Source organism: Miscanthus floridulus, chromosome 4 (assembly GCF_019320115.1).
Source record: "Miscanthus floridulus cultivar M001 chromosome 4, ASM1932011v1, whole genome shotgun sequence".
NCBI lineage: Eukaryota > Viridiplantae > Streptophyta > Magnoliopsida > Poales > Poaceae > Miscanthus > Miscanthus floridulus.
The window spans coordinates 38,295,988-38,323,962 of record NC_089583.1 but is presented as its reverse complement, the minus strand read 5'-3'; the positions used below and the strand labels follow the sequence as shown (position 1 = coordinate 38,323,962).

The 27,975-nt window shown below is 44.0% G+C and overlaps 1 protein-coding gene across 7 annotated transcripts; it reads left to right on the top strand.

The window, feature by feature from the left end:
* On the top strand, nucleotides 1-27,893 carry LOC136549618 (sterol 3-beta-glucosyltransferase UGT80A2-like). 7 transcript variants are annotated; one of them, XR_010781964.1, is made up of 14 exons: nucleotides 9-252; nucleotides 7,168-7,335; nucleotides 9,156-9,398; nucleotides 9,749-9,860; nucleotides 9,958-10,059; nucleotides 10,229-10,292; nucleotides 10,380-10,437; nucleotides 10,688-10,793; nucleotides 23,650-23,780; nucleotides 24,927-25,029; nucleotides 25,143-25,219; nucleotides 25,938-25,985; nucleotides 27,252-27,543; nucleotides 27,673-27,889. XR_010781964.1 is itself a non-coding variant. In XM_066540966.1 (13 exons), exons 3-13 carry the CDS (start codon nucleotides 9,324-9,326, stop codon nucleotides 27,438-27,440), a joined length of 1,065 nt encoding a protein of 354 aa, XP_066397063.1. In that variant the 5' UTR covers nucleotides 1-252; nucleotides 7,168-7,335; nucleotides 9,256-9,323; the 3' UTR covers nucleotides 27,441-27,893. The 7 variants fall into 7 exon arrangements, 2 of the variants coding, with proteins under 2 accessions (XP_066397063.1, XP_066397061.1); XR_010781965.1 differs by having other exon boundaries at nucleotides 27,252-27,539; nucleotides 27,673-27,682; XR_010781966.1 differs by lacking the exon at nucleotides 27,673-27,889 and adding an exon at nucleotides 26,058-27,062 and having other exon boundaries at nucleotides 10-252; nucleotides 27,252-27,390.
* The last annotated feature ends 82 nt before the right edge of the window (nucleotides 27,894-27,975 follow it).

The following is a 27,975-nucleotide window of genomic DNA, read 5'->3' as shown; positions in this document are numbered from 1 at the left end:
TCTCCGTCCTTCCGTGAGAAGCCTCCGTCCGCGTTCCCCGTTTCTCTCTCCTCTGGCTCCGAGCCTCCGACGACTCTCGTCTCGTGGCGTGGCCCGCTTGGAGGTTCTGGTCTTCTAGAGGAGGCCTTGCCCCTCGGGAGGGAGGGAGGGAAGGAAGCTTCTAGAAGCCTTTCCCGCGGCCGATGAAGGAAGCCAGCAGCAGCCGTGTCGGCGGCGCCGGCGCCGGCGCTGAGGACGTCGGTTCCTCGTCCGGTGAGCCCCTTTGGTCCCTTTTCCGATAGTCCGACCTTTCTTGTTTCCTCCTCCATCGTCATATTCATAGCCAATCTGGTTCCGTTCCGTGTCGTGTGCTCCATCGTAGCGGTATTCTACGAAGCGATTTTATCCGCGTTGGTCTTAGGACTTGGTAGCGATGGCGTCGCGGTGTGGCATTCAGTCTGTTCGCTCGTTGGTTTCAGCCAGCCCAAACCAATCAGCCGACAGTGTTTTCTTCTCAGAATAAACCAGCACCAGCCAGCTTAAATCAGCCCAGAAACCATCCAGCGAACAGGCCGATTGTCGCGTCCAAGGTTGGTTCTAGACTTCTACTGGCCGATTTCGAGGGAGTCGTTAGGGTTTATATATGCAGGCAGCACGCAGCAGGCTCATTGCTGGCTTTCTGGTGAATTCTGTTGGGATAGTCGTCCTGATTCGAAGGAGGGGAGGTTTTCTTGTGTTCCGGTGTAATTTCAGTTTGGGTCAGCAAACTAGAAGTGGACGGATTTGCTGGTTCAGGGAATTTTCCTGCCTGATCCGTGGGCCCCTGGTTCCTTTGACTGCACAGTGCTTGAGACTTTGACATTTTGTCTTCAAAGACTAGTAGAAAGATAAAGTCTATTTTTTAATCTGCAACTTATACGGCAGTCTGGTCCTAGACGGCCTCTCCGGATAAATTTAGTCCCCTAGCGGGTTTTAAAGGAGGTTTTCTATTTTCCAAAAATAATAAAATCTGGTTTAATCTCTAAAAAATCATTACTAATTTATTTTAAATCAGAAAAGTGTGAAACTAGTACCATTTTTTTAAATATTATATATATTTTGCTGCCCTATTTGGAGTTATTGATAACTTATGTATTTATAATATGTTCCTATTGTGGTCCTCATTATTTATTTGAAATAAATCAGATTAAAATAACTAAAAATAGAGTAGCAACAGATAGATACCGTTTTTAGAAGAAAATTGGTAGTAGTTTTAGATTTTTTTTATTTAAAATAAATTAGTTATGAATTCTTAGAGATTAAATTGGATTTTTATTATTTTTAGCAAATAGAAGACCATCTTTGAAACTAACGAGAGGATGAAATTTGGCCGCTTTGACAATTCATAGTTCAAGGTTGAAAATCAAACTCCGTGCATGTTGTTGGAGGTTGAAAATTTGATTTTACTCAAGACTAAAATGTCACCTTTTCCTCTTGCTATGGCCATTATTCTATTATATTTTCTAGTGACTAAAACTAAGTGTTCCACTAGACAGTTGTTAGGATTTATTGAAGTTTTGCCTTGCAATGTTTGTTACTGCTTGTTAGTTGTGGTTTTGATTTCCTCGTGGTTTAATAGATTAACCTTCTAATTCTTAGTTATGTGATTCTTCATAAACCTATTCTGTTGCTTGCTTTATGTCATGATTTTTATGATTCTGTCCCATCTCGAATAATGCATAATTTGATAGATCAATAGTTGTTTATTGCAATGGAAATAGATTAGGGCAAACAGTATGTTAGCTCCTAGAGTTGTTGAAGATTTTTTATTGATTTTTTTTGTCTGGTGAGCTAGGTTGTATTTGTAGAAGTTAAGTCCTGCTCCCAGTTATCACTTAGTTATCTGTGCTTAATTATGTTTCTGCTATTAAGGCCTTGGGCAGCACAAGTGACTGTGCAAGTACCCAGGCAGTTAGCTGTTTAGTTAATGCTCTAAATGAGCCATCAATGTAATCAATGTGCTACTTATCTCCTATATATGAAAGAGCAGTCGCCTGGGTGTGTTATCCCTAGCTGAGTAAAAACACTCTGTACCTCCAACAATTGGTATCAGAGACCAGGTTAGACACCTCTCTCTCATCTTCTACTCGAGCCCCCTTCCCTGCTTTCTCATCCATGGCCTCGACATCTTCTGAGCGCCGAAGGAAGGCTGCCAAGGGCGTCAGCGATGCGGAGGACTCCTCTGGCCGGGCCGCGCGCTTGAAAGCTGCAGAGGAGGCAGCTGCGCAGGCGGTCCAGGCGGCGGCGGCTGCAGAGGAGGCGGCAAGGACCGCGCGGGTGCCGAGGGAGGAGATTGCAGCAGAGAAGGAAGAAGAGGAGCTGGAGTATGAAGAAGGAGAGGAGGAGGTCAAGAGCCCGCGCCGGAGGTCTCCATCTCCGCCAGTCCGCAGGCGTGGCCGCGGTGGCGGGCGTCGGGAGTCGCCTGTGTACGACAGGGTCGTATACAGGGACTCGGGCAGCGGCACGAACTGGCCGATGCTGTCCAAGACGAACTACCACGAATGGAGCCAAGAGATGAAACTGCGAATGCAGGCCCGCGATCTGTGGGACGCAGTTGAAGGAGAGCGGGTCTCGTTCCGCGACGACCGGCGGGCTATGGAGGCGATTGTCGCAGCGGTTCCCAAGGAGATGGGGATTCCGCTCATCGACAAGCGGACGGCGAAGGAGGCGTGGGACGCCATAGCTGCTGCGCGCATCGGCGTGGACAGGGTCCGCCGCGCGACGCTGCAACGCATCCGCCGCGACTGGGAGAACATCAGTGTCAAGCCAGGAGAGAGCGTCGAAGATTTTGCCTTCCGCCTCTCAACTCTGCATCGACAGCTTGTCCTTCATGGTGATCAGGACATCGATGAGAGGCGTGTGGTGGAGAAGTATCTGCGTACAGTACCGTCGAAGTATGCGCAGATTGTGGTTGCTATTGAGCAGTTTCTGGACTTTGACATGCTCACGCTTGAGGAAGCCACTGGGAGGCTCAAGGCTGTTGATGACCGTGAAGAGCAAGCGCCTACCGAGCCAATCACCGTCGGCGGCAAGCTCATGTATACTGAGGAGCAATGGCGCGCACGCTGGAAGAAGGAGAAGAAGGGCGGCGGGGATGATTCTGCTGGCTCTAGTTCAAAGAATCAGCGCGGCGGCGGCCAAGGCGGCGGTGGTGGCCGCGGTCGCGGCGGCTGGCGAGGAAAGGGCCGTGGCGGCGGCCGCGATGGTGGACGCTGTGGCGATACCTGCCACAATTGTGGCCAGGAGGGCCACTGGGCAAGGGACTGCCCTCATCCACGCCGAGACAGAGATGGTGACCGTGATGGTGGCGGTGACCGCGGCGGCGGACGGGGCAGAGGCCGTCGTGGCGGCGGCCGCGGTGGCAATCAAGGCCAGCACGCTGGTGGCCGAGGGGGCGCAGGCGGCGGTGACGGCGGCCACAATGGCCGTGTGCAGTATGCAGAATGCGAGGATGATGGGGCTCTGTTTCTGGCGCATGGGCTCGTTGATCTTGATAAGTGCGCGCCGGCATACACCTATGCTGCTCAAGAGGTGAATCTGGAAGAACCAAAAGCCCGCGCCTTCCTTGGTGCCAATGGCGATGAAGAAAAGGCAGATGTGTGGTACCTTGATTCAGGAGCTACACACCATATGACTGGACGGCGTGAGCTCTTTTCTGACTTGAACACGGACGTGCGAGGCACGGTCCGATTTGGAGATGCGTCCAAGGTTGACATCAAAGGCATCGGTTCGATTGCTTTCGAAGGAAGAACTGGTGAGCATAGGGTGCTGTAGGGTGTGTACTATATACCAGCCCTGAAGAATTCCATTATCAGTCTGGGTCAGCTTGACGAGACTGGCTCCAAGGTGGAGATATATCACGACGTGTTACGTATCTGGGAACACACTGGCCGTTTGATTGCCAAGATGAAGAGAGGGGCTAACAGATTGTACACACTCCAACTTCATGCAGCCCAGCCACTTTGTCTTGCAGCATGCAGAGGAGATGTAGCGTGGCAGTGGCATGAGAGGATGGGGCATTTGAATTTTGATGCACTCCGCAGACTTGGGAAGGAGGAGATGGCGCGCGGTGTCCCGGTTATTGACCATGTGGAGCAGGTGTGTGACACCTGTGTCACCACCAAAATGAGAAGGCGCCCGTTCCCAGCTGCAACACAGTACCGTGCCAAACAGCCCCTTGAGCTGGTGCACGGCGATCTTTACGGACCAGTGACACCTGCAACACCTGGAGGGAATCGATATTTCCTGCTGCTCGTCGATGACGCTAGCCGTTTCATGTGGGCAGCGCTCATACCAAGCAAGGATGCAGCAGCAGAAGCCATCAAGCGCATCAAACTGAGCGCAGAGGCGGAGAGTGGTCAGAAAATCAAGGTGCTTCGCACCGATAATGGAGGAGAATTCACAGTTGCTGATTTCGCTACCTACTGCGCAGAACAAGGCATTAAGAGGCACTTCAGTGCTCCCCACTCACCTCAGCAGAATGGGGTAGTTGAACGGCGCAATCAGTCAGTAGTGGCCATGGCAAGGGCACTGCTTAAGCAGAGGGGCCTGCCAGCTCGGTTTTGGGGGGAGGCTGTGATGACAGCAGTCCACATACTGAACCGATCACCGACACGTGCGTTGAAGGGGATCACCCCATATGAGGCCTGGCATGGACGTTCACCAACTCTGGGACACATGAAAGTGTTTGGGTGTGTGGCATACACAAGGAAGCTCAGTCAGCTGCGCAAACTTGATGACCGCGGCGAGGCCGGCGTGTTTATTGGTTATGCAGAAGGAGCTAAGGCATATAGGGTGTTTGAGCCTGTGAGCGGGCGTGTCAGGATCAGCCGTGATGTTGTATTTGATGAAGAACATGGCTGGGATTGGTCCTCGCCGGAATCTGGGCCATCAGCTGTGAACAGCAGTGAATTCACAGTTGAGTATGTCTGGTCAGAGGAGGTGAGCGAACCAGCGCCGCCGTCGTCGCCTCTGCTCCCGGATTCACCAAGAACACCCGCACCAAACAGCCCAATTGGAGTTGAAGGAGCAGAGGGCTCCGCATCAACTCATCCTCAAGCTAATTCTGCTCCAGCGGCACTGGAAGTGTCACCACCGCCACCAAGTCCTCAGATTGAGCATGCCACGCCTCTGGAGGATGATGATGATCGACTGGATGCTTATCACGAGGATGAACCACTTCGCTACAGAACTGTCAGCAATATCATTGGCCAGCAGCCCACACCGCCACTTGCAACTCGCCTGTTCGCAGAGCTGCATCTAACGCACTCTGGCGAACCAACTTCGCATACTGAAGCCAAGAGAGATCCAGCGTGGTGCGTAGCAATGAAAGAAGAGCTGCGATCAGTAGAGAGAAACAAGACCTGGGAGCTTGTGAAGCCTCCTGCTGGTCACCATCCAATCACCCTGAAGTGGGTGTTCAAATTGAAGAAGGACGAACACGGTAATGTTATCAAACACAAAGCCAGACTTGTCGCTCGTGGCTTTGTCCAGCAAGAAGGCGTGGATTATGATGATGCTTTCGCCCCTGTCGCACGCATGGAATCCGTTCGAGTCTTGTTGGCTCTGGCGGCACAGGAGGGTTGGTCTGTTCATCAGATGGACGTCAAGTCCGCATTTCTGAATGGAGACCTCAACGAGGAGGTATATGTGCATCAGCCGCCTGGCTTTGTTGTTGCTGGACAAGAAGACAAGGTGTATCGCTTGCGCAAAGCTCTGTATGGCCTACGGCAAGCACCAAGAGCATGGAATGCAAAGCTTGATTCAACATTGAAGAAGAAAGGTTTCAGACAAAGCAACCATGAAGCTGCAATCTATAGGTGAGGTTCTGGAAACTCTCTGTTGCTTGTCGGTGTGTATGTGGATGATTTGATCATCACAGGGGCCAAAGAGCAGGATGTTGAAAGCTTCAAGGCTGAAATGAAAGCAACATTTGAGATGAGTGACCTCGGGCTCTTAAGCTTCTATCTGGGCATTGAAGTACAGCAGAGCACCGATGGCATCACCCTTAGACAGACTCACTATGCCAAAAGGATACTGGAATTGGGTGGTATGGTGGACTGCAACCCAGCAGCCACTCCTATGGAGGAAAGGCTAAGATTGAGCAAGAAGAGTACAGCCAAGGAAGTTGATCCAACACAGTACAGGCAGCTGGTTGGAAGCCTGCGATATTTGGTTCATACTCGACCTGACTTGGCATTTGCAGTCGGGTTTGTGAGTAGATTTCTGGAAAGGCCCACCATAGAGCATCAGCAGGCAGTGAAGCGTATCCTTCGGTATGTGGCAGGCAGTCTGGAGTATGGCCTGCACTTCACCAAGGCATCCAGTGAAGCCAGATTCATTGGCTACTGTGACTCAGACTTGGCTGGAGATATTGACTCAAGCAAGAGCACTACAGGTTGTCTATTCTTCCTAGGCAACAATCTGGTCAGTTGGCAGTCCATTAAACAAAGAGTGGTTGCCTTATCTAGCTGTGAAGCAGAGTATGTTGCCATGACTACTGCTGCAACACAAGCTCTGTGGCTGTCCAGGTTACTTGCTGAATTGTTGGGAAAGAAAGTGGAAGTAGTAGAGCTGCGAGTGGATAACAAATCAGCAATAGCACTTGCAAAGAACCCTGTCTTTCATGACAGAAGCAAGCATATAAGAATCAAACAACACTTCATCAGAGATTGTGTTGAAGAAGGCAGCATCAAGACTGAGTTCGTCGCCACAAATGATCAACTGGCAGACATTCTGACTAAGGCCTTAGGCAAGGCCAAGTTTGAAGACATGAGAAGCAAGATTGGGATCATGAAGATCAAGGATGGGGGGAAGCAGGTCTTAGGGGGAGAACTGTAGAAGTTAAGTCCTGCTCCCAGTTATCACTTAGTTATCTGTGCTTAATTATGTTTCTGCTATTAAGGCCTTGGGCAGCACAAGTGACTGTGCAAGTACCCAGGCAGTTAGCTGTTTAGTTAATGCTCTAAATGAGCCATCAATGTAATCAATGTGCTACTTATCTCCTATATATGAAAGAGCAGTCGCCTGGGTGTGTTATCCCTAGCTGAGTAAAAACACTCTGTACCTCCAACAGTATTTATTCATTTCACTGCTTAGCTGAAACTTGACTTTATTCTTATGTAATTGTTTGACATTTTGTACTTTTAGTGTCCAACAATTGTTTCCCACAAGATGAGGGTATAAGCTCCAGCGAAATGGACAATACTGAATGCTCTCAGATACCCTCAGAGGTGTCGGGTTCTGAAAGAACAAGACCTGAAGATTAGCAAAAAAGCATCTTCCGTACTTGATAAGAAGATATCTATTAAAAAGAAGGTAATCTAAACTATCATGTTTGCTCGCTCATGCTATTGTGGTTCATTATTCATGCGTTTGACAAAAAATATGTAGCTTTTGTCTTTTGCCACTGTTTACATGCAAAATGTTTTTCTAAGGGAACATATTCTACATTTAATGGTTGCACTGCTAATGTATTGTATTACATAGCCATGAATGTAGAAAAATTAGCAGCAGATAGCTGTAATGATCGCTGAGTTTCTAGCACCATTTTTCCCCCTCAAACCAGCTTAGAGCTGCATGTCATTATATGAAGAAGAAAAAAGGTTAATAAAAAACAAGCCCCATAAAAGCCTCACAAACACAGCACACGCCCTACACTCACACACAACAACAACAACAACAAAGCCTTCTAGTGCCAAACAAGTTGGGGTAGGCTAGAGTTGAAACCCAACATGAGCCCCTAGTCACTGTTCAGGCACGTCGATAGCTGCTTTCCAAGCACTCCTATCTAAACAAAGATCTCTAGGTATATCCTAACATTTTAAATCTCTTTTTATTGCCTCCCCCCATGTCAGCTTCGGTCTTCCTCTACCTCTCCTCCCATTGGTATCTCGACTTAGGATTCCACAATGCACTGGTGCCTTTGAAGGTCTCCTTTGGACATGGCCAAACCATCTCGACCTATGTTTAACAAGCTTTTCTTCAATTGGTGCTACCCCTAGACGGTCACGTATATCATCGTTCCGAACTCGGTCCATCCTTGTGTGACCACAAATCTATCGCAACATCCGCATTTCCGCGACACTCAGTTGTTGGACATGTCGTCTTTTTGTATGTCAACATTCTGCTCCACAATATTTTCAAGTCGTCTAGTCGAACCTAGTCGCCATGGGACCGACCAGAAGACTAATCGCGATTAGTCGTCGACCAGGACGATTAGTCGAACCTAGTCGACCCCTGGTCGTCCTATATATCAGGATATATATACCTACTATATATATACCTATATATACTATATAGTATACACAATAAAGCAAGCATCAAGAGCATCTCTGTCTCCTACTAAGTTTAGGTGGTGACTTACTTGTGGGAGTTGTTATCTTCTCTTTTCTGCCATGTCCAGAGGTCCATATTCCTGTCCAGAGGTCCAGCAGCAGCCAGGAGAGGAGAAGAGAGCAGCAGCAGCCAGGAGAGGAGAGGAGAGCAGCAGCCGTCACGCACAGGAGAGAAGAGAGAGAGCAGAGCAGCAGCCTCCTGTATATATATTACAAACCCTAGTGGGCCAAATTGGCAGCCCAACTACTCACCTGGAAGCCCAGTCAGGCAAGCCCAAAGAAGGTAGTGCCCAGCCTGGTCGTGCAGCCCCCTGGTCGGATGACTAATCGTGATTAGTCGTCGACTAGTCGGACGACCAGGTTTCTAATCGAGCTAATCGAGTCGAAGTCTCTAATCGAGGTCATGGTACCGACCAGACCAGCTAATTGCGATTAATCGGACGACTTGTAAACATTGCTGCTCCATACAACATAGCGGGTCTAACCGCCGTTCTATAAAACTTGCCTTTAAGCTTTTGTGGTACCCTCTTGTCACAGAGAATGTCAGATGCTTGGCGCCACTTCAACCACCCTACTTTGATCCTATGGCAAACGTCTGCATCAATATCTCCATTCTTGCATCGATCCTAGAAAAAAAAATATCATGTTTGCTCACCCATGCTATTGTGGTTCATTATTCAAACACAAAGCTCGCGAATTTGCAATTCGCAGTTAGTTATGTGTGTACTTTTATTCCTTTCTGCATTTTTTCAATTAAATGACAGTTTCTACCTGTTGCATCTTGTTTTGAATTTATTGCAGCTAAAATTATTCAGTCCAATGGCTACACTAAAAGATGATGGAACTGTAGTTGTCGATATCCCCACTAATATTGAAGCTGCATCACTTGATCTTCCTTCAGGGGATCACCACAATGTGGCCTTTGGTGGTGAACCATTGGACTCTTCAGATCTTCAGCACAGGCCACCAATGCAAATTGCTATGCTGATTGTTGGTACAAGAGGGGATGTGCAGCCATTCATAGCTATAGGAAAACGTTTGCAGGTGAGCATGTTATCGAATTCTTTTGATACGATATGATCCTTTCACTATTATTTAGATTTTTTCATGGTGGTTAGTTAAAAGATTGTGAAATGTGCCTGTAGAGGATCAGTATGTGGACCAATTTATTTACGATAAGCTAACGAAGCATTGAGAGCATGTCATGATAAAATAGGCTGTAGAATGTTATTGCTATGTGCATGTTATAACTGGCTGGCAGCAAATATTTGAGGGTCCAGCACAGCATAAGGGAGCCAGTATACCAATTGTTGAATTTTTCACCAAATGGAACTGCAACATGCTAATTGTTTTATGTTTTGTTCAAGATGAGTAACAATTACTTCTGTTAGCAGGACTACGGTCATCGTGTTAGATTAGCAACCCATGCCAACTTCAAGGACTTCGTGATGACTACTGGGTTGGAGTTTTATCCCCTTGTTGGAGATCCAAAAATTCTTGCTGGATGTATGTGAGTGTAATGCTTGATTTTTTTTGTGCTTTCACCTTGGAGTTTGCTATAAATAGATCTTGCATAACAGTACAGGGTTGGTAATTTGAGCAGACATGGTTAAGAACAAAGGATTCTTGCCTGCAACTCCATCAGAAATTCCTATCCAGCGCAAGCAGATTAGGGACGCCATAATAGCTAATCCAGCAGCACATGGTAATCCTCTTATTATTCCTACTTTATTTTACATTTCTGTTTGATTTGTTAAACTTCTAATAAGTCAATTATAAGGCATTCTTTTGGCTCTGAAGGAATAGCCTTTACACTTACCGAATTTTGTTTGTTATCTTAGTTCAACTTCTGACCTAAATGAGTGCCTATACAGGACATGTACATGTGGCAGAGGCTCTCAATATACCGATTCACATAATTTTCACAATGCTGTGGACGTAAGAGATCTCTCTCTCTCGCATGGACCAATATGGCCTAGATTTTAACTTCAAGCATATCAGTGATGATTTTTATTTTATTGCCAGGCCTACCTGTGAATTTCCGCATCCTTTCTCTCATGTGAAGCAACCTGCTGGATATAGAGTAAGTTGATTGTTGTTGCATGAAGTAATCATCACAAGATAGAATGTCTACTAGTTGTAAAGACTATTACTTTAAATGTGAAACGTCCTCATAATACCTAATATCAAGAAAATATTTGACAAATATGATGATATAACAAGTAGACATTCTATTTTTGAAGGAAACTTCCTCACTGTTTCTTGTGAAACAGTTCCATTACATATCAAAGACTATCATGTGGCACCCGTTTGACTATTACTTTGGGTTGCAGCTTTCATACCAGAGTGTTGACTCTTTTGTCTGGCTTGGCATAAGGGATATGATAAATGATCTCCGAAAACGGAAGCTGAAATTGAGACCAGTTACATACCTAAGTGGTACAATGCTTATTCGAATGATATTCCTCATGCATATATCTGTAACACCCTAAAAATTACAACATTTTAAAATAGGATAAAATGATTTAATTATGCATTTTGTGAGCATTTAAATTTAGAAAAATAATAACTTTGTTAAAATTAAAATCAAATATAGGTCTACATACATGTATGTGCATACATGCTGCATATTTTATTTGTGATGCCTGGGTTTGATTGAAATTTTCAAAAGAATTGAATTTGAGTTTAAATTGGAGTTGAAATGATGTTTAAGAAAATAGAAAAGGAGTTTTATTATTTTTCTTCCCCCTTCTCTGCTTTTGGCCCCAGCAGCCCGCTTGGCCTCGCTTCTTCCCCCGCGGCCCAGCAAGCAAGTCGGCCCAGCGCAGCCGCGCAGCGCCCCCTCTCTCCTCTCGCTGTCACCGTGGGCTCGCTCGTCAGACGCGTCCCCCTCCTCCAGCTCGAGTCCAGGCCGGACTCTGTTTCGCCCGGGAGTCCGCCGCCGCCCCGTTTTTCGCCCGCCCACGCCGAGAGCCTCATAAATAGCAGCCCTACGCCCACCGCCTTTTCCTAACCCTAGAGCAGGCCGCTATCTCGTCCCGAGCTCGCAGCAGCAGCCCTCGTTTGGATCTCGTCGGAAACGGAGCTCGACCCGCCGCCGCAGTCGTCATCGTCCACGGCTTCTTTGCCCCTGTAAGCTGGTCTCCGAGCCTCGCGTTGGCTTTGCGAAGTCGCCGAGCCTGTTTTCCCACTTTTCCTCGCTCTCTTTTGCTTACACGCCGACGCCAAACCCTTGCAGGAGCTCGCCGTCCGCCATCCCACGCCGCGCGTCATCGTTGGTCCGCTTCCACCTCAGTTCTTGGTCTTAGTGAGTTCGCCGTCATCTCCTCTCTCTCCCCGTGCCCTCGCTTTGCTCTGTGGTGGTCCGTAGGGCCTAAACCGGTCCGTTCATGGTAGCCGCCACGTCGGCCTTCTTCTCCGGCGACCGCGCCCTCTCTCTCCCTCCCGTCTAATCTGAGCCGTCCAGATTCAATCCAACAGTCCAGATTCACCCGTACCCCTTCGCCTGGCTTATTTTCTAAAGAAACCCTCATGTTTTTGAATATCGAACCCGCAGTCCAAAGTGTATTCAGAAAATACGTTTTTGTCTTTTGAAAACGTAGTTTCTTTCGGATTAGATTCAAAATACATTTTCATCTATTTACAGTTTTGCCGCTAATCTTGTTTTAGCCATAAAATCTTCGTTTTAACTTCGATTTGGTCCGTTCAAGTTGCGTTAGATTCGTAATTGAGTAATCTACATGTTCATACTACAGTTAAGCATGTTTTCAACTTTTAAAATTCGAGGTTAGATTTAATCTATTATTTTACTAAAGGAAATCTTGTTTAATTCATAACTTCTTCGTTTTAGCTCCGATTTTGTGATCTTCGCGTCTGTGTGTTCGTAGGATGACGTAGATTCGTTTTACATACTTTTCATCTTGATTTTATGTTGTTAGTGTATTGTTCTAATCTATAGCTTTTGTTTGCTTTGCATGATTGCTTCCGTATGCTTGTATGTTGCTGTGATTATCGAGTATAGACGGTGAGCAATTCGTAGGTGATCAAGAGTACTGCTTTGACGAGCAGGAACAACAGGAGCACTTTATTCAAGGCAAGTATAGCATGGGATCATCATTGTTTCCTATCAACTTTAAAACATTTAATTCATATTTGTATGTGTTACCTTGATAGGGATTTCCTAGAATTGAACTTATACCTTGTCTCCTATGGGATATACATTGGGTAGCTTTGCTAGTGCTCAATTAAACCATGATCTTGTAACTTGACTAATGGAATATACAATAAACATTAAAATATGATTTTTAGCAACTTAGAAACAGGGGACTGGAGTATTTAGCTACTTTCTAAATGCTTTAAATTCCTCTCCCTAAGGATTTATCTGTAAGTGATCATCCAGGACTTATAGTACAGCTGTGAGGGCTACATGGCTCTGGCTTTAGCTCAGTGTGAGGATCTTTTTAGCTTGTTAGAGGTTACCTTTATTGGCGTAAGAATGGCTTGCCGAATCGGATATAGGACAGCCTCTACTCTTATGTGTATAAACGTTATGGAATTGTGCCATTCGACAGGGGTTCCTATATCTGTTTGCCGAGTGGATCTAATAGCCCTAACTTGTTAGATTTTCATCTCGCTCTTGTTATTTGCTAAAATTTTATACTTATTTTGCCTCACTCTGTTGTGAAAATTATTGCTTCTAATATAACTAAATCTAATTTTGTAGATGCCTCGTGCCAATAAGACCGCTCGCATCAGCACCGGAGGCTACTATCCGCCTCGTGGCTTGTATGAGTCTATAGATCTACGTGAAGAGGAGGAACCCCAGGAGCAAGAAGTTGACTCGTCAGCACCTGCACCTACGCCTAAGCCACTCTAGGAAGAGCCCGAAGAAGAATCCGAAGAAGTGGAGGTCGTTGTATTGTCTGATGATGACGACGATGAGGACGTCGTTCAAGAAGATCAGCCTACTCCTGCCATGGGATGGACCACAAAGATCTGGTACAAGCCAGGGTGTGAATTCTTCGTTTCGTACCGCCGACTTATGGGAATTCTTCAGACCTACTACGCTGAGTGGGACGCAGCTGTGGAATATGTCTGCGAAGAACATACGCACCCTCTGGAGGACATTTATTGGAAGACTAGGGCGTGCATCTCCATCAGGGATGAAGAGAAGGAAGCATATCAGCTGTACGCAAGCTATTCGCATCATGCTCGTCGTGCCACCATGGAAGATGGCGTAGAAGATGCAGTCGCTGAAGCCTACATGGGTCTCCGTGGCTGCCGTTTTGAGGATATGAAGGAGGATCAATATCAATTCCTCCCTCGCCAACACCCTGAATTGGAGTGGGCAATGATGGACCCTCAGGGCATGTATCCAACTACCCAAGTGTTGGTACACTTTGGCTGTGAGTTAGTAGGGAAGATTCGACGATTCGAAGATCAGTTGAAGGCACAGCAGGAGTCTCTTAAGTACCAACAAGTGATAGATGAGTAAAGAGTGAGCCTCAGCCTGCCAAGGATTTATGAGAAGCTTCCCCATAAACCTCCCCTATAGATGTTGGAGTTCCTTTCTATGTAATAAGATGTTAGTAGCACGGGTTAAGTTGAGTCAAGTCGAGTCTAGTAGTGTGGTGTGAACTTTGGTGTGTCTAGTTGATTTATTATTATGTTTATGAGTGAGTTGGATTTTTGTAATGAGTGCTAGAACCTGGTGGGCATGTCCGCAAGTTTCATAGTTAAGAATATTAAAGTTTGAGTCAATAAATAAATAGTTGGGTTTGGTACATCTTGTTCTCTCAGGTCTGTTTTTCGAAGCAGTCTGCCCTTATCTTAATGTCAATCTAAATCCACTCGACCAAAAATTATGAAATTTTTATAGGAATAACTAGACTTAAGTATCTTTCTAATGCCTCTAGAATAACCCCTATACCTGATCTGGTTTGAGAGATATAGTTGCTTTAAGTTGAAGTTTCTGTGCAATCTGAAATCTGGAACAGTTTCGGTTGTATCCTGTTTTTGAGTAACCTAACGACAGAATCTAGGCATGTGGTCTGAATAAAAGTTGTAGATAATTTCTTAAGATTTCCAACCATGTAAAGCACGCCTCTTTTGGATGTCTGGAACGTGAGATATGACTGTTTTACTGTGCTGCTGATATTGGAACTCGTCCAAAAAAATTTAGAATGTATTCTATATCTCTATAAGTGTATATAACTTGGAAATCTCTGAATATTTGTGTTGGATGTCATATGTCTGGAAGAGAAAGAGGCCGAGGTCGTGGAGGTGTTCCCCCACATCCACCACCACCACCGCCATCGACTATTGAGCAGTTTTTGGCAGTGCTGACACAACTAATACAAGCTCTGGTGCAGAATCAGCAGAATCATTCAATTGGTGGAGCACCGCGTGACAAGCGTGGTGAATTCTTGAAGGGACGCCCCCGGTGTTTTCACATGCCACTGATCCACTAGAAGCAGATGATTAGCTTCGTGCAGTGGAAAAAACAACTCAACATAGCGCAGTGCGATGACCAGCAGAAGATGTTATACGTGTCAGGACAACTCCAGGGAGAAGCTCAAGACTGGTGGGAGGCATTTGAGTATGGACGTCCCACTAATGCTCCTGTCACTTGGCAGGAATTTAGAGATAATTTCAGATCTTACCACATACCTGAAGGATTGATAGAGTTCAAGCAGGAAGAATTCAGAGCTCTGAAATAGAGATCTATGTCTGTAGCTGAGTATCGTGACAAATTTGCTCAGTTGTCACATTACGCTCCGAATGAGGTGGCTGATGATGCTAATAAGCAACGCCGCTTTCTCAAGGGTCTGTATGTCGGTCTTCAACTCCAGCTTATGTCCAATACATACCCCAATTTCTAGACGCTGGTGAATCGCGCTATTGTTATTAACAATAAGCACAAAGAGATGGAGGCTAAGAAAAGAAGGCTTTAGGGATAGGCCTCTGGGAGTAATACTCGTCCGCGCACCAACCCTCAGCAAGGCTTCCAGCAGAGATACCAGGGACCACCTAATCAGTGAAATCGTGGTCAGTACCCTTAGCGCAACCCGAACCAGTAACGTCCACCGTACCTGCAGCAGAATGCAATCAACGTCCCCAGCAGCAGAGTGGCCAGCAGACACCATGCTAGGGAAAGCCTAACAACATTCCCATAAAGACCAGTGCACCTAGCACCCCTAATATATGCTATCGTTGTGGAGAAGTTGGGCATTATGCTAACCATTGCTCCAGGAAGCAGAATCAGCACAGTAATCCGAAAGGAACGCCTCAGAAGCCAGCACCCAACACAGGAAAGGTGAATCATGTGTCTACAGATACGGCGCTTGCGGAACCAGAAGTCATGCTCGGTACGTTTGATTTTAATTCCATTTCTGCCACTGTTCTTTTTTATTCTGGAGCTTCGCATTCTTTCATATTGAAAGGGACCGTAACGCCTAAGAGGGGGGGTGAATTAGGCGACTTAAAACTCTAACTCTAAACTATGGCATCTTTTTCTAACCTTAGCAAAACCTATATAAAAAGATAAACTATCTAAATGTGCAACTACGGTTTTGCTAGTGTGTTGTTATCTCTACCGCAAAAGGAGTTATGCAAACAATGTAAATTCGTAAGCTAAAGAGTAAGGTAGAGATATGCAAACTCCTGTCGACGACACCGGTATTTTTACCGAGGTATCGAGAAGCGTGCAAGCTTCCCCTAGTCCTCGTTGGAGCCCCTCGCAAGGGCCAAGCTCCCGGTCGGGTAACTCCATCGATAGCCTCGAGCCTTCCCCACGCGCAAGTGGGTCTCCGACGTGCTTTTCAGCAAGCCTCTCCCGGATGCTCCCCGTCGCCTTCACTATCAAGCTTCCGGCCGAAACACCGCGGGCCTTGTTCCCTTCGGTACACGGTGGCGGCCACAGCACAAACACGGTTGGTATGATCTCGTAAGACTACAAGCCCCTCGGATATACAACAATAGCACGCGCAAGCACCGAGTGGTAAGAGGTATGTAAACCTCACTAAGCACTAGGCCTAAACCTAGAGTAAGTGCATAAGCGGTGGTCTAATCAACCTAAGCACTTCGCAAAGCACCTACGCTAATCACCTAATGAATCACTAAGCACTATACAAGTGGAGATCACTAAAATGGTGTATCAACACTCTTGGTATGTTTTCTCAGCTCTCCACATCTCAAATGGAGCCCCACCGAGAAGTAGCCGTTGGGGGTGAAACCCAGCTTTCTGCTACTGACCGGACGCTAATGCCGTCCTGACCGGACACATCCGATCGTACCGACAGTTAAAGCGCGCGTGTTGATCAGACTCTGGGCCGAGTTCGATCTCACTCGATCAGACGTGTCCGGTCGCGCTGGCGCCGCTCTGGAACATCTCTGGACTCGATCGGACGCTATACTTTGTGCGTTCGGTCGTACAGTGCCACTGTGTCCGGTCACGCTGAATTATTGCCGTGACGATGAACAGTGAAGTCCGTGCGCCCGATCACTACCTCACTCAGCGTCCGGTCACTGCTGCTGACACCTGCTGTTGCCGAGCAACTGATCGGATGCGTCCGGTCCCTGTAAGGGACGCATCAGGTCACCTCTGTCGAGCTCGTTTCTTTGTGATCTTGCGTCCAGCTTGGTTCTCATCTTCGTGCTTGGACTATGCTTGATATCTTAGGTCTTCTCTTGTGCTTCTAAGGTCTTGCTTATGATGTTGATCGTGGGATCATCATGTCGTCTTCATCCAAGTCACGTCTTACACCCTATTGACTACAAAACAATTACTTGCAAATTCATTAGTATAATTTGGTTGTGTTGGTCATCAAATACCAAAATCCAAAGTAAATGTGTTTAGGGTCCATTTTCCTTACACATATCACAAGCATTTGTTAGAACACATAACATACCCTTATGTGTCATGAAAGATACTATACTAGTAAACTCACCAGGAGGTAGTGTGCAAGCTTCTTATCGTTGTCTTCCGACTAGTCTATCCTTAAGTGGGGTAGAGTTCAAAGTGAGCCCCATTGTGTTGAGAACATCTGGCATTGATGTGATTCTGGGTATGGATTGAATGAAGCAAAACCGTACAGTAATTCAATGTTAGGAGAAGGTAGTTGTTGTGACCGTACTGAATGGGGATAGAATTAGTGCCGATGTTGCAGTACAAGCACAGTCGATAGCCATAGTGAACTAGCTTGATGATCGCGTCAACAAGGAGGACCCAGTAGTGGATGAGCTTCTAGATGTGTTTCCCGATGACTTGCTAGGTATGCCACCTGATCGTGACATTGAGTTTATTATTGAATTACACGTCCATATAGAATGAGGGTTAGTGAACTATAGGAACTTAAGAAACAAATAAAGGAGTTATAGGAGAAATGTTTCATTCATCCTAGTTCATCACCTTGGGGAGCACTGGTTATATTTGTTAACAAGAAGGATGGTGCCCAGAGAATGTGTGTTGATTATCGGTCACTCAATGAGGTTACTATCAAGAACAAGTACCCGCTACCTAGAATTGATGACTTGTTTGATCGGTTGGGAGGTGCTTGTGTTTTCTCTAAGATTGATCTTCGTTCTGGTTATTATCAACTGAAGATTCGTGCAACTGACATACATAAGACAACCTTTACTACAAGGTATGGGTTGTATGAGTACACCGTTATGTCATTTGGTTTGACCAATGCACCTGCCTACTTTATGTACTTGATGAATAAGGTGTTCATGGAATTTTTTGATAAGTTTGTGGTGGTATTTATCGATGATATATTGGTATTCTCCAAAACGAAAGAAGAGATTGGTCTTACAAAAGCTCAAAGAATACAAGTTGTATGCTAAGCGCAGCAAGTGAGTTTTGGTTGAAGGAAGTTTCTTTCCTGGGCCATATTGTTTCTAATGGTGGAATAGCAGTAGATCTAAGCAAGGTGAGAGATGTGTTGAATTGAAAACCATCAACCGATGTGGGAGAGATTCATAGTTTCTTGGGATTGGCTGGATACTACAGAATATTCATAGAGAGATTTTCTAAACTTATCAAGCCTATGACAGCTCTATTGGAGAAGAATGCTAAGTTTGTGTGGTCTGAAAAGTGCCAGGCTAACTTTGAAGAATTGAAGAAGAGGTTGATTACCGCCCCAGTATTGGTTTTGCTAGATTTGAGCAAGAACTTTTATATCTATTGTGACGCATCTTGTCAATGGCTCAGATGTGTTCTTATGCAGGAAGGAAGCGTAGTGGCATATGCATCTCGACAGTTGAGAAAGCATGAGCTAAACTATTATACTTATGATTTAGAGTTAGCAGCAGTGGTTCATGCTCTGAAAATATAGAGGCACTATCTTATCAGACATTAGAGTGATATCTACACTGATCACAACAATTTGAAGTACATATTAACCCAGATAGATCTAAACTTGTAGAAGCGTCAATGGTTAGAGTTGATTAAAGATTACGATCTGGAAGTACACTATCATCCTGGAAAGGCGAACGTTGTTGCCAATACTCTTAGCAGAAGAGTTATGCCAATAAAGTGCAAGTGGCAGCTATGTCAAGTGAGTTGTGTGCTAAATTTGAGCAACTGAACTTGGGCTTTGTCACTAATGCAGTGGAGTTGATGATAGAACCCCCACTGGAGCAAGAAATACATAAGGGCCAATTACAGGATGCGAAGTTGAAAGAGATAGCGGAGAACAAAGTGATTGGCAAGGCACCAGGTTTCCGTATGGATGATAATGGAACTCTGTAGTTTGAGAAAAGACTATGTGTGCCTGAGATTAAGGCTATACGAGATGCAATTCTGCGTGAGGCACATGAGTATTCTTACTCTATTCATCCCGGGAGTATCAATATGTACTTGGATCTGAAAGAGAAGTATTGATGGTACGGACTGAAGAGAGATGTTGCTGAGTATGTTGCTATATGTGATACCTGTCAAAGAGTCAAAGCAGAACATCAAAGACCTGTAGGATTGCTACAACCAATGAAGATACCTGAGTGGAAGTGGAAGGAAGTTGATATGGATTTTATTGTGGGGTTACCACACACTCAGAGAGGTTATGATTTGATTTGGGTGATAGTGGATCGGTTAACTAAAGTTGCTCACTTCTTACCGGTCAAGACTACCTATACTGGACCCCAATTGGCTACATTATATATGAAAAGAATAGTATGTCTACATGGTGTTCCAAAGAAGATTGTGTCTGACAGAGGTACTCAATTCACGTCACACTTTTGGCAAACAGTACATACCTCATTGGGAACAAAGTTGAATTTTAGTACGGCATATCATCTTCAGACAGATGGACAAAGTGAGAGAACTAATCAAATTTTAGAGGACATGTTGAGAGCTTGTGCGTTGTAGTACGGTATAAGTTGGGACAAGAGTTTGCCTTATGCAGAGTTTTCATATAACAACAATTATCAGAAGAGTCTCAAGATGGCACTTTTCGAGGCTTTTTATGGATGAAAGTGTAGAACCCCGTTATTTTGGAATCAAACGGGAGAAACTCAAGTGTTCGGACCGGATATTTTAAGAGACGCAGAAGAGCAAGTAAGGATGATTAGGGATAACTTGAGAGTGGCATAGTCTCGACAGAAGAGTTATGCTGACACTCGGAGAAGAGAATTGGTGTTCGAAGTAGGGGATTAAGTTTTTCTAAAAGTGTCACTAATGAGAAGTGTGAGAAGGTTTAACATGAAAGGAAAGTTAGCACCAAGGTATATTGGGCCTTTCAAGATTTTAGAGAGACGTGGTGAAGTAGCTTATCAGTTGGAATTGCCTGAGAGTTTGTCAGGTGTACATGACGTGTTTCATGTGTCTCAATTAAAGAAGTGTTTGCGTGTACCTAAGGAGCAGATACCGTTAGAGGAGCTTACAGTTAAGGAAGATCTTACATATGAGGAATTTTTGGTAAAGATTTTAAAGACAGCAGAAAAGGTTACGAGGAGCCGAATTATAAAGATTTGTAAGGTTCAGTGGAATCGGTATACAGAAGATGAGGCTACTTGGGAAATAGAAGAGGATTTGAGGAAAACATACCCGCAGCTTTTTGAGTAAGCATCGTTCGAATCTCGAGGACAAGATTTATTTTAAGAGGGTAGAATTGTAACACCCTAAAAATTGCAACATTTTAAAATAGGAGAAAATGATTTTATTATGCATTTTGTGAGCATTTAAATTTAGAAAAATAATAACTTTGTTAAAATTAAAATCAAATATAGATTTACATACATGTATGTGCATACATGCTGCTGCATATTTTATTTGTGATGCTTGGGTTTGATTGAAATTTGCAAAAATAATTGAATTTGAGTTGAAATGATGTTTAAGAAAATAGAAAAGGAGTTTTATTATTTTTCTTCCCCCTTCTCTGCTTTCGGCCCGAGCAGTCCGCTTGGCCTCGCTTCTTCCCCAGCGGCCAAGCAAGCAAGTTGGCCCAACGCAGCCGCACAGCACCCCCTCTCTCGTCTCGCTGTCACCGTGGGCCCGCTCGTCAGATGCGTCCCCCTCCTCCAGCTCGAGTCCAGGCCGGACTCTGTTCCGCCCGGGAGTCCACCGCGGCCCCATTTTTCGCCTGATTGGCGTGCTGCCCACGCCGAGAGCCTCATAAATAGCAGCCCTACGCCCGCCGCCTTTTCCTAACCCTAGAGCAGGCCGCTATCTCGTCTCGAGCTCGCAGCAGCAGCCCTCATTTGGATCTCGTCGGAAACGGAGCTCGTCCTGCCACCGCAGTTGCCGTCGTCCACGGCTTCTTTGCCCCTGTAAGCTGGTCTCCAAGCTTCGCATCGGCTTTGCGAAGTCGCCGAGCCTGTTTTCCCACTTTTCCTCGCTCTCTTTTGCTTACACGCCGACGCCAAACCCTTGCAGGAGCTCACCGTTCGCTGTTCCGCGTCGCACGTCGTCGTTGGTCCGCTTCCGCCTCAGTTCTTGGTCTTAGTGAGTTCGCCGTCATCTCCTCTCTCTCCCCATGCCCTCGCTTTGCTCTGTGGTGGTCCGTAGGGCCTAAACCGTTTCACTGGCGAGCTCCCTCGCTGCCATTCATGGCAGCTGCCGCGTCGGCCTTCTTCTCCGGCGACTGCGCTCTCTTTCCCTCCCGTCTAATCTGAGCTGTCTAGATTCAATCCAACGGTCCAGATTCACCCGTACCCCTTCGCCTGGCTTATTTTCTAAAGAACCCCTCAGGTTTTTGACTATCGAACCCGCAGTCCAAAGTGTATTCAGAAAATACGTTTTCGTCTTCTGAAAACGTAGTTTCTTTCGGATTAGATTCAAAATACGTTTTCATCTATTTACAGTTTTACCACTAATCTTGTTTTAGCCATAAAATTTTTGTTTTAACTCCGATTTGGTTCGTTCAAGTTGTGTTAGGTTCGTAGTTTAGTAATCTACATGTTCATACTACTGTTAAGCATGTTTTCAACTTTTAAAATTCGAGGTTAGATTTAATCTATTATTTTACTAAAGGAAATCTTGTTTAATTCATAACTTCTTCGTTTTAACTCCGATTTTTGTGATCTTCGCGTCTGTGTGTTCGTAGGTAGACGTAGATTCGTTTTACAAACTTTTCATCTTGATTTTATGCTGTTGGTGTACTGTTCTAATCTATAGCCTTTGTTTGCTTTGCATGATTGCTTATAGATGCTTGTATGTTGCTGTGGTTATCGAGTATAGACGGTGAGCAATTCGTGGGTGATCAAGAGTATTACTTTGACGAGCAGGAACAGTAGGAGCACTTTATTCAAGGCAAGTATCATGGGATCATCCTTGTTTCCTATCAACTTTAATACATTTAATTCATATTTGCATGTGTCACCTTGATAGGGATTCTATAGAATTGAATTTATACCTTGTCTCCTATAGGATATACATTGGGTAGCTTTGCTAGTGCTCAATTAAACCATGATCTTGTAACTTGACTAATGGAATATGCAATAAACATTAAAATATGACTTTTTAGCAACTTGAAAACAGAGGGCTGGAGTATTTAGCTACTTTCTAAATGCTTCAGATTACTCTCCCTAAGGACTTATCTGTAAGTGATCATTTGAGACTTACAGTATAGCTGTAAAGGCTACATGGCTCTGGCTTTAGCTCAGTATGAGGACCTTTTCTAGCTTGTTAGAGGTTACCTTTATTGGCGTAAGAATAACTTGCCGAATCGGGTATAGGATAACCTCTACTCTTATGTGTATAGCCGTGATGGAATTGTGCCATTCGACAGGGGGTTCCTATATCTTTTTGCCGAGTGAATCTAATGGCCCTAACTTGTTAGTCGAACCTTTGAAAGGCTTCATAGTGAACCCTGCCTGCTCACCTTGAAAGTGTTTTGAGAGTTATAAACCCGGGCATATGGGTATCACGACTCACAGTGAATGTGTACAACATCTGCAGAGTGTAAAACTGGTATATCAGCTGTGCTCACGGTCACGAGTAGCCTTGGAACATTTACGGAATAGAAGATCACTAAGAATTATCCGTTTATGTTATTCATTATTCTTGTTTACATTGATCATGTGTTTTACTTCGGGAATAAAAACAACTTGTTGCTACTCTTATGCTAAAATTGTGACAATTAAAAGCTGAATGTTGTTAAACCTGTGTCAAGCCATTTGAGCCTCATGGACCCCATGTTACACTTGTTAAGTACGACACGTACTTACGCTTGTTTATTTTTATTATTTCGATAAAAATCCCTGATGGGTAACAGATGGCTATGGTAATAACGACTTTTCTAAGGATTACTAGATTTGTGGTCAACCAGTTGACGTCCCTGTGATATGGAGCTTCCGCGAGAGATTTTCTTCTTTATACTTCCACTACATTTATGTGAAGACTATGACTTATTATTCGTGATGTAATAAACACTTGTGATGGTATTATCTATAATTTGTCGACTTATGTGTGTGATTGATCTCTGGGCGCACATAAGATTTGCATCCCATTTTATCCTTAAAATCGGGTGTGACAATCTGGAGTCCTTACCTTGTCCCCAAACCAAAAGGTCGGTACCTCATGCCTTGTAATACCCCAATCAAAGTTAACAAGATTTTGAAAATGCCTTGGTACCTTTTCTTTTACTTCATCAAGATTATTGTGCATAAACTAGTCATACAATTTTGGAAATCAAAGCAAAGCATGGTCACTATTTATTTGTATTAATGAGCTTCCTTAAATATCTGAATACTTCTGTCAATTTCGGGAACTAAACTTCGCTGAATCATAGTTACTATTACTGATGTTAATAACTGATTTTTTTTATTGCTGAAAAATTAATCTGTGCCTCTTTTACAGACTGGGGACCTAAAATTGATGTTGTTGGATTTTGTTTCCTTGATCTTGCTTCAAATTATGAGCCTCCCGAGCCCCCTTTGAGGTGGTTAGGGAGTGGTGACAGTCCTATTTATATTGGATTTGGTAGCCTTGTAAGTTTTATTTAGTGCTCAGAACTAATGTATTTTGGTGCGTTTACTTTTCTTTCTACATGTAAGCCACGATTATGCTTTAAATTGTGTTACATTTATATCTGGCTAAATGCCGTATATATATTGTTTATCCTATGTTGGTCCATTCTTCGTTCTCTATTGTGTTCGTGTGGAAAAAATGGAAAATAGAGTTGGTAGGTTTGTTATTAGATGGAACTGACATGTAATAAAATTTTGTGAAATAAAGATGTGCCCATGAGCACTCCAATGAACCATAAAAATGGAACTTGGTGTTGAGGTTTGGAAATGCAACTGTATGACTCATTTTGGGATCAAGGATGGTAGGATCATATGTCAGTCACTCGGCCTTATAGTTGGTATTTCTGATAACTGTATGATTTACAGTGACATTTTATAGTTCAAAGATTATTCTGTCCAGTTATGGCACTGGTTAAAATTAATTGCCTCACAAAAGCGTAGCTCAGTTTTAGTCTGCAATGAAAGTCTTTATTTTCTGTTGATTAGAAATTGACTCAAAACTGACTATGTTATAAACTTATTAGGAGTAATTTGCTGGGTCGTGGTCGTGTGTAAACTAGGGTGTGGCGCAAATGATCTTGTATATGGGTGTTTGGGGTGTAGGGTCAGCCTCTCCCTTGTTTTTTCCTCTTAATGAAATGACACGCAGCTCTCCTCCGTTGTTTGAGAAAAAAAAATAACCTTAATTTGCCCAACAAAAGCATGAGCTTAGTTTCTTTGAGTAGTTGACATGAATTTGAACCTTAAGCTGAGTTTCTTTGAAATGTTCAGATGAAGTTTGACATTAGAAGACATTTCAATACTCTCTGAGGTTTTCTTATCTTATAGCAAGGATCTCAAACATGCTTACATTTTGGTTCCACTACTATAAGTCAAATCTCATCTACAAAGTTGTTGAGGCTAAATGTTGCCTCGACCATTTTGGCCTACAGTTGTTGCTGTACAATTCCTATCTGGAATAATTTATCACTGATATCAAGATAAAATCTCCCTACAGCTGTGTTTTAATTATTTTGTGACATTTTGGCCTTCCTGATAAGTAGCTGTTACACAATTTTTTTTGTTTGTCTTCTGTTTTAGTTTATTACTGATGACTCCTATTTCCAGCCAATTCCAGAACCAGATAAGTTAACAAGAATCATTGTCCAAGCACTTGAAATTACTGGACAGAGAGGTATCATTAACAAGGGTTGGGGCAGGCTTCGAAATTGTAAGTTATAAGAGTTCTTTAACTTTTGATACGTTACCATGTTCTTCACTTTCAGAGGCTTTGCATGTCAAAAATAATAATAGCATGTGCATGTCTAAATGTTTTATTTGCAGTGGAAGAATCGAAGGAATTTGTGTATGTACTTGATAATGTTCCACATGATTGGCTCTTTTTGCAATGCAAAGCTGTGGTAAGACCTGTCTTTCTTTTTCAGATGCTTATATGACAAAAATCAAGTATGATGGTTTAACATGGAGGAAAGCTTATGCAGATGAAGCTTGGGAAGAATTAGAGATGAGCTTTGCTGATTGCAAATCATGTGTATAGTTGCATTCCTCATTGCATGTTAGGCTGTGTTATCCTGGAATTTATACTTGGGATTCTAATAAAAATATAGAAGAAGTTGGATTTGGAACTAATGGAGTTGAATAAATAAATACGCAAAGATTAGGAATACGTACATAATCAATGGGATTCTGATCATGTTATTGAACAGAGGTAGTGAAATGCAAGTGGTTCCTTGTATTTTTGCGGACTTGTGAGAGACTGAAAGAAGTCATGCCCTGTGAGGCTGTGACAATGGAAGTGCTTGACATTTCCTTTGTTAGCTTTACCTCTGACAATAGCTCTGGCTGTGTTATGTGCTGTGTCTGAACACTGGCGATAGTGCACTGATCTTCATTGTTGAGTGTGGTTTCTTCTATTTTTGTTCTTTTTCTCGAATAGCTTCTATTTTTGTTCTGAGAGTGTGATATTGCTGTGCTATGTAAAAACAGTTCAGACCCAGGAATGGCAGTCGATCGACGTAAGGAGACAAACTGGCTGTTAATAGAGGAACTTCATATAGAAAAGAACTCTTCAGTTATCTTCGAATTAACGACTTGTAATATGGCCTTTGTCCTTTTCAGGTACACCATGGTGGTGCTGGCACTACTGCTGCTGGTCTTAAGGCTGGGGTATTCCCTCCTCTCTTCCTATTTATGTGTGTGTGTTTTTCCGACTGATGTGTTTACCGCTAAATTTTGTAGTGCCCCACTACCATCATCTTTAGTGATGGATGAGGTCACAAGAGACATACAAGGGGACATCCCTTGGTGTATGCTTTTCGCGGACGATGTAATACTAGTTGATGAAAGCCGGACAGGAGTGAATAAAAAACTGGAGTTATGGCGGGAGACTTTGGAGTCCAAAGGTTTTAGACTCGGTAGAACTAAAACTGAGTATATGAGATGTGACTTCGGCACTACTACTTGGGAGGAGGAAGATATTAGTTTGGAAGGTCAAGTAGTGCCTAGGAAGGATACCTTTCGATATTTAGGATCAATGCTACAGAGAGACGGGGATATTGATGAAGATGTTAGCCATAGAATCAAAGCAGGGTGGATGAAGTGGCGCTAAGCATCTGGTGTCCTATGTGACAAAAGGGTACCACAGAAGCTAAAAGGCAAGTTTTATAGGACGGCGATTAGACCTGCTATGTTGTATGGTGCAGAATATTGGCCTACAAAAAGACGACATGTTCAACAGATAAGTGTCGCGGAAATGCGTATGTTGCGTTGGATTTGTGGTTATACAAGAAGGGATCGAGTTCGGAACGATGATATACGTGATAGATTAGGGGTAGCACCAATTGCCGGTTGAGATGGTTTGGACATGTCCAACGGAGACCTTCAGAGGCACCGGTGCGTAGTGGAATCCTAAGCCAGGATAGTAACGTGAAGAGAGGCAGAGGAAGACTGAAGTCGACTTGGGTAGAGGCAATAAAAGGAGACTTGAAAGGATGGAATATACCCAAAGACTTAGCCTTAGATAGGAGTGCTTGGAAAACAGTTATTCACGTGCCTGAACTTTGATGACTTCTGCTGAGTTTCAACTCTAGCCTACCCCAACTTGTTTGGGACTTAAAGGCTTTGTTGTTGTTGTTGTTGTTATTGATGGTGCATGCTAGAGGATTGGGGGCGCCACCTATACCTGTGGAGCAATTACAATTGCATTCACTGATTGATGCAATCAAATTTATGATTGATCCAAAGGTAAACATTTTAAATTCTGTGCTAGTTGCCTATACATAGGATGGGAAATTAAAGAGATTATATAAAGGAGGAGGTGCTTGAAAATAATGCAGATATTACCTGCAATCTTTAGTGTCTATGTTTCTAAAAATGTGAAAGCAATAGGAAGTTGCAATTCTTATTGAGTTGTTTCGCTATGTTTGACTGCAGGTAAAGGAACAAGCTGTTGAGCTAGCAAAGGCAATCGAATCAGAAGATGGTGTTGATGGGGCTGTAAAATCCTTTTTAAAACATCTTCCACAGAAAAGGGATTCCGAGAAGATGCCAACTGCACCACAGTCAACATTCATGCAACCGCTGCTTCTCCCTGTAAAGAGGTGTTTTGGCATGGCATCCTAACCCCGCATTTCCAAGCACCTGCTTTGATTTTGTGGAATCACCGGAACCAGTACCAACATCCGTCGCCAGTCGTTTCATCCTATATAAAGATTAAAGAATGTAGGTAGGGCTACTAATTATTCATATACTAAGTTTTTTTAATTTTTATATATATGTATATAGCTTGTGGTCAGTGTGCATACAATACGGTAACTTGAGACTTCGGCTCCTCACAACTGTATATATATTACAGAACTAAGCAGGATCGGTAACCGCAGGCCTTTGGGTTGTTACGGAATTTCATCCAAACTTTTGTCCACCCAATTATTTGATCTGAAGCCGATTGCTGCTGAATTTACATGTACATATTTTACAAAGCTATCGGTTGGCTGACTCCAATTACATTTTACAAATATATACGTTTCGGAGTAGCACATGACAAGTTCATATGTTTATAGTTGTCCCGGCTGTCGATGTTGCATGTGGAGATTTGGTCAATCGAGATGTTCATATTGTTGAATGTGAATGTAAATGAACAAAGATTTATGAACAACTG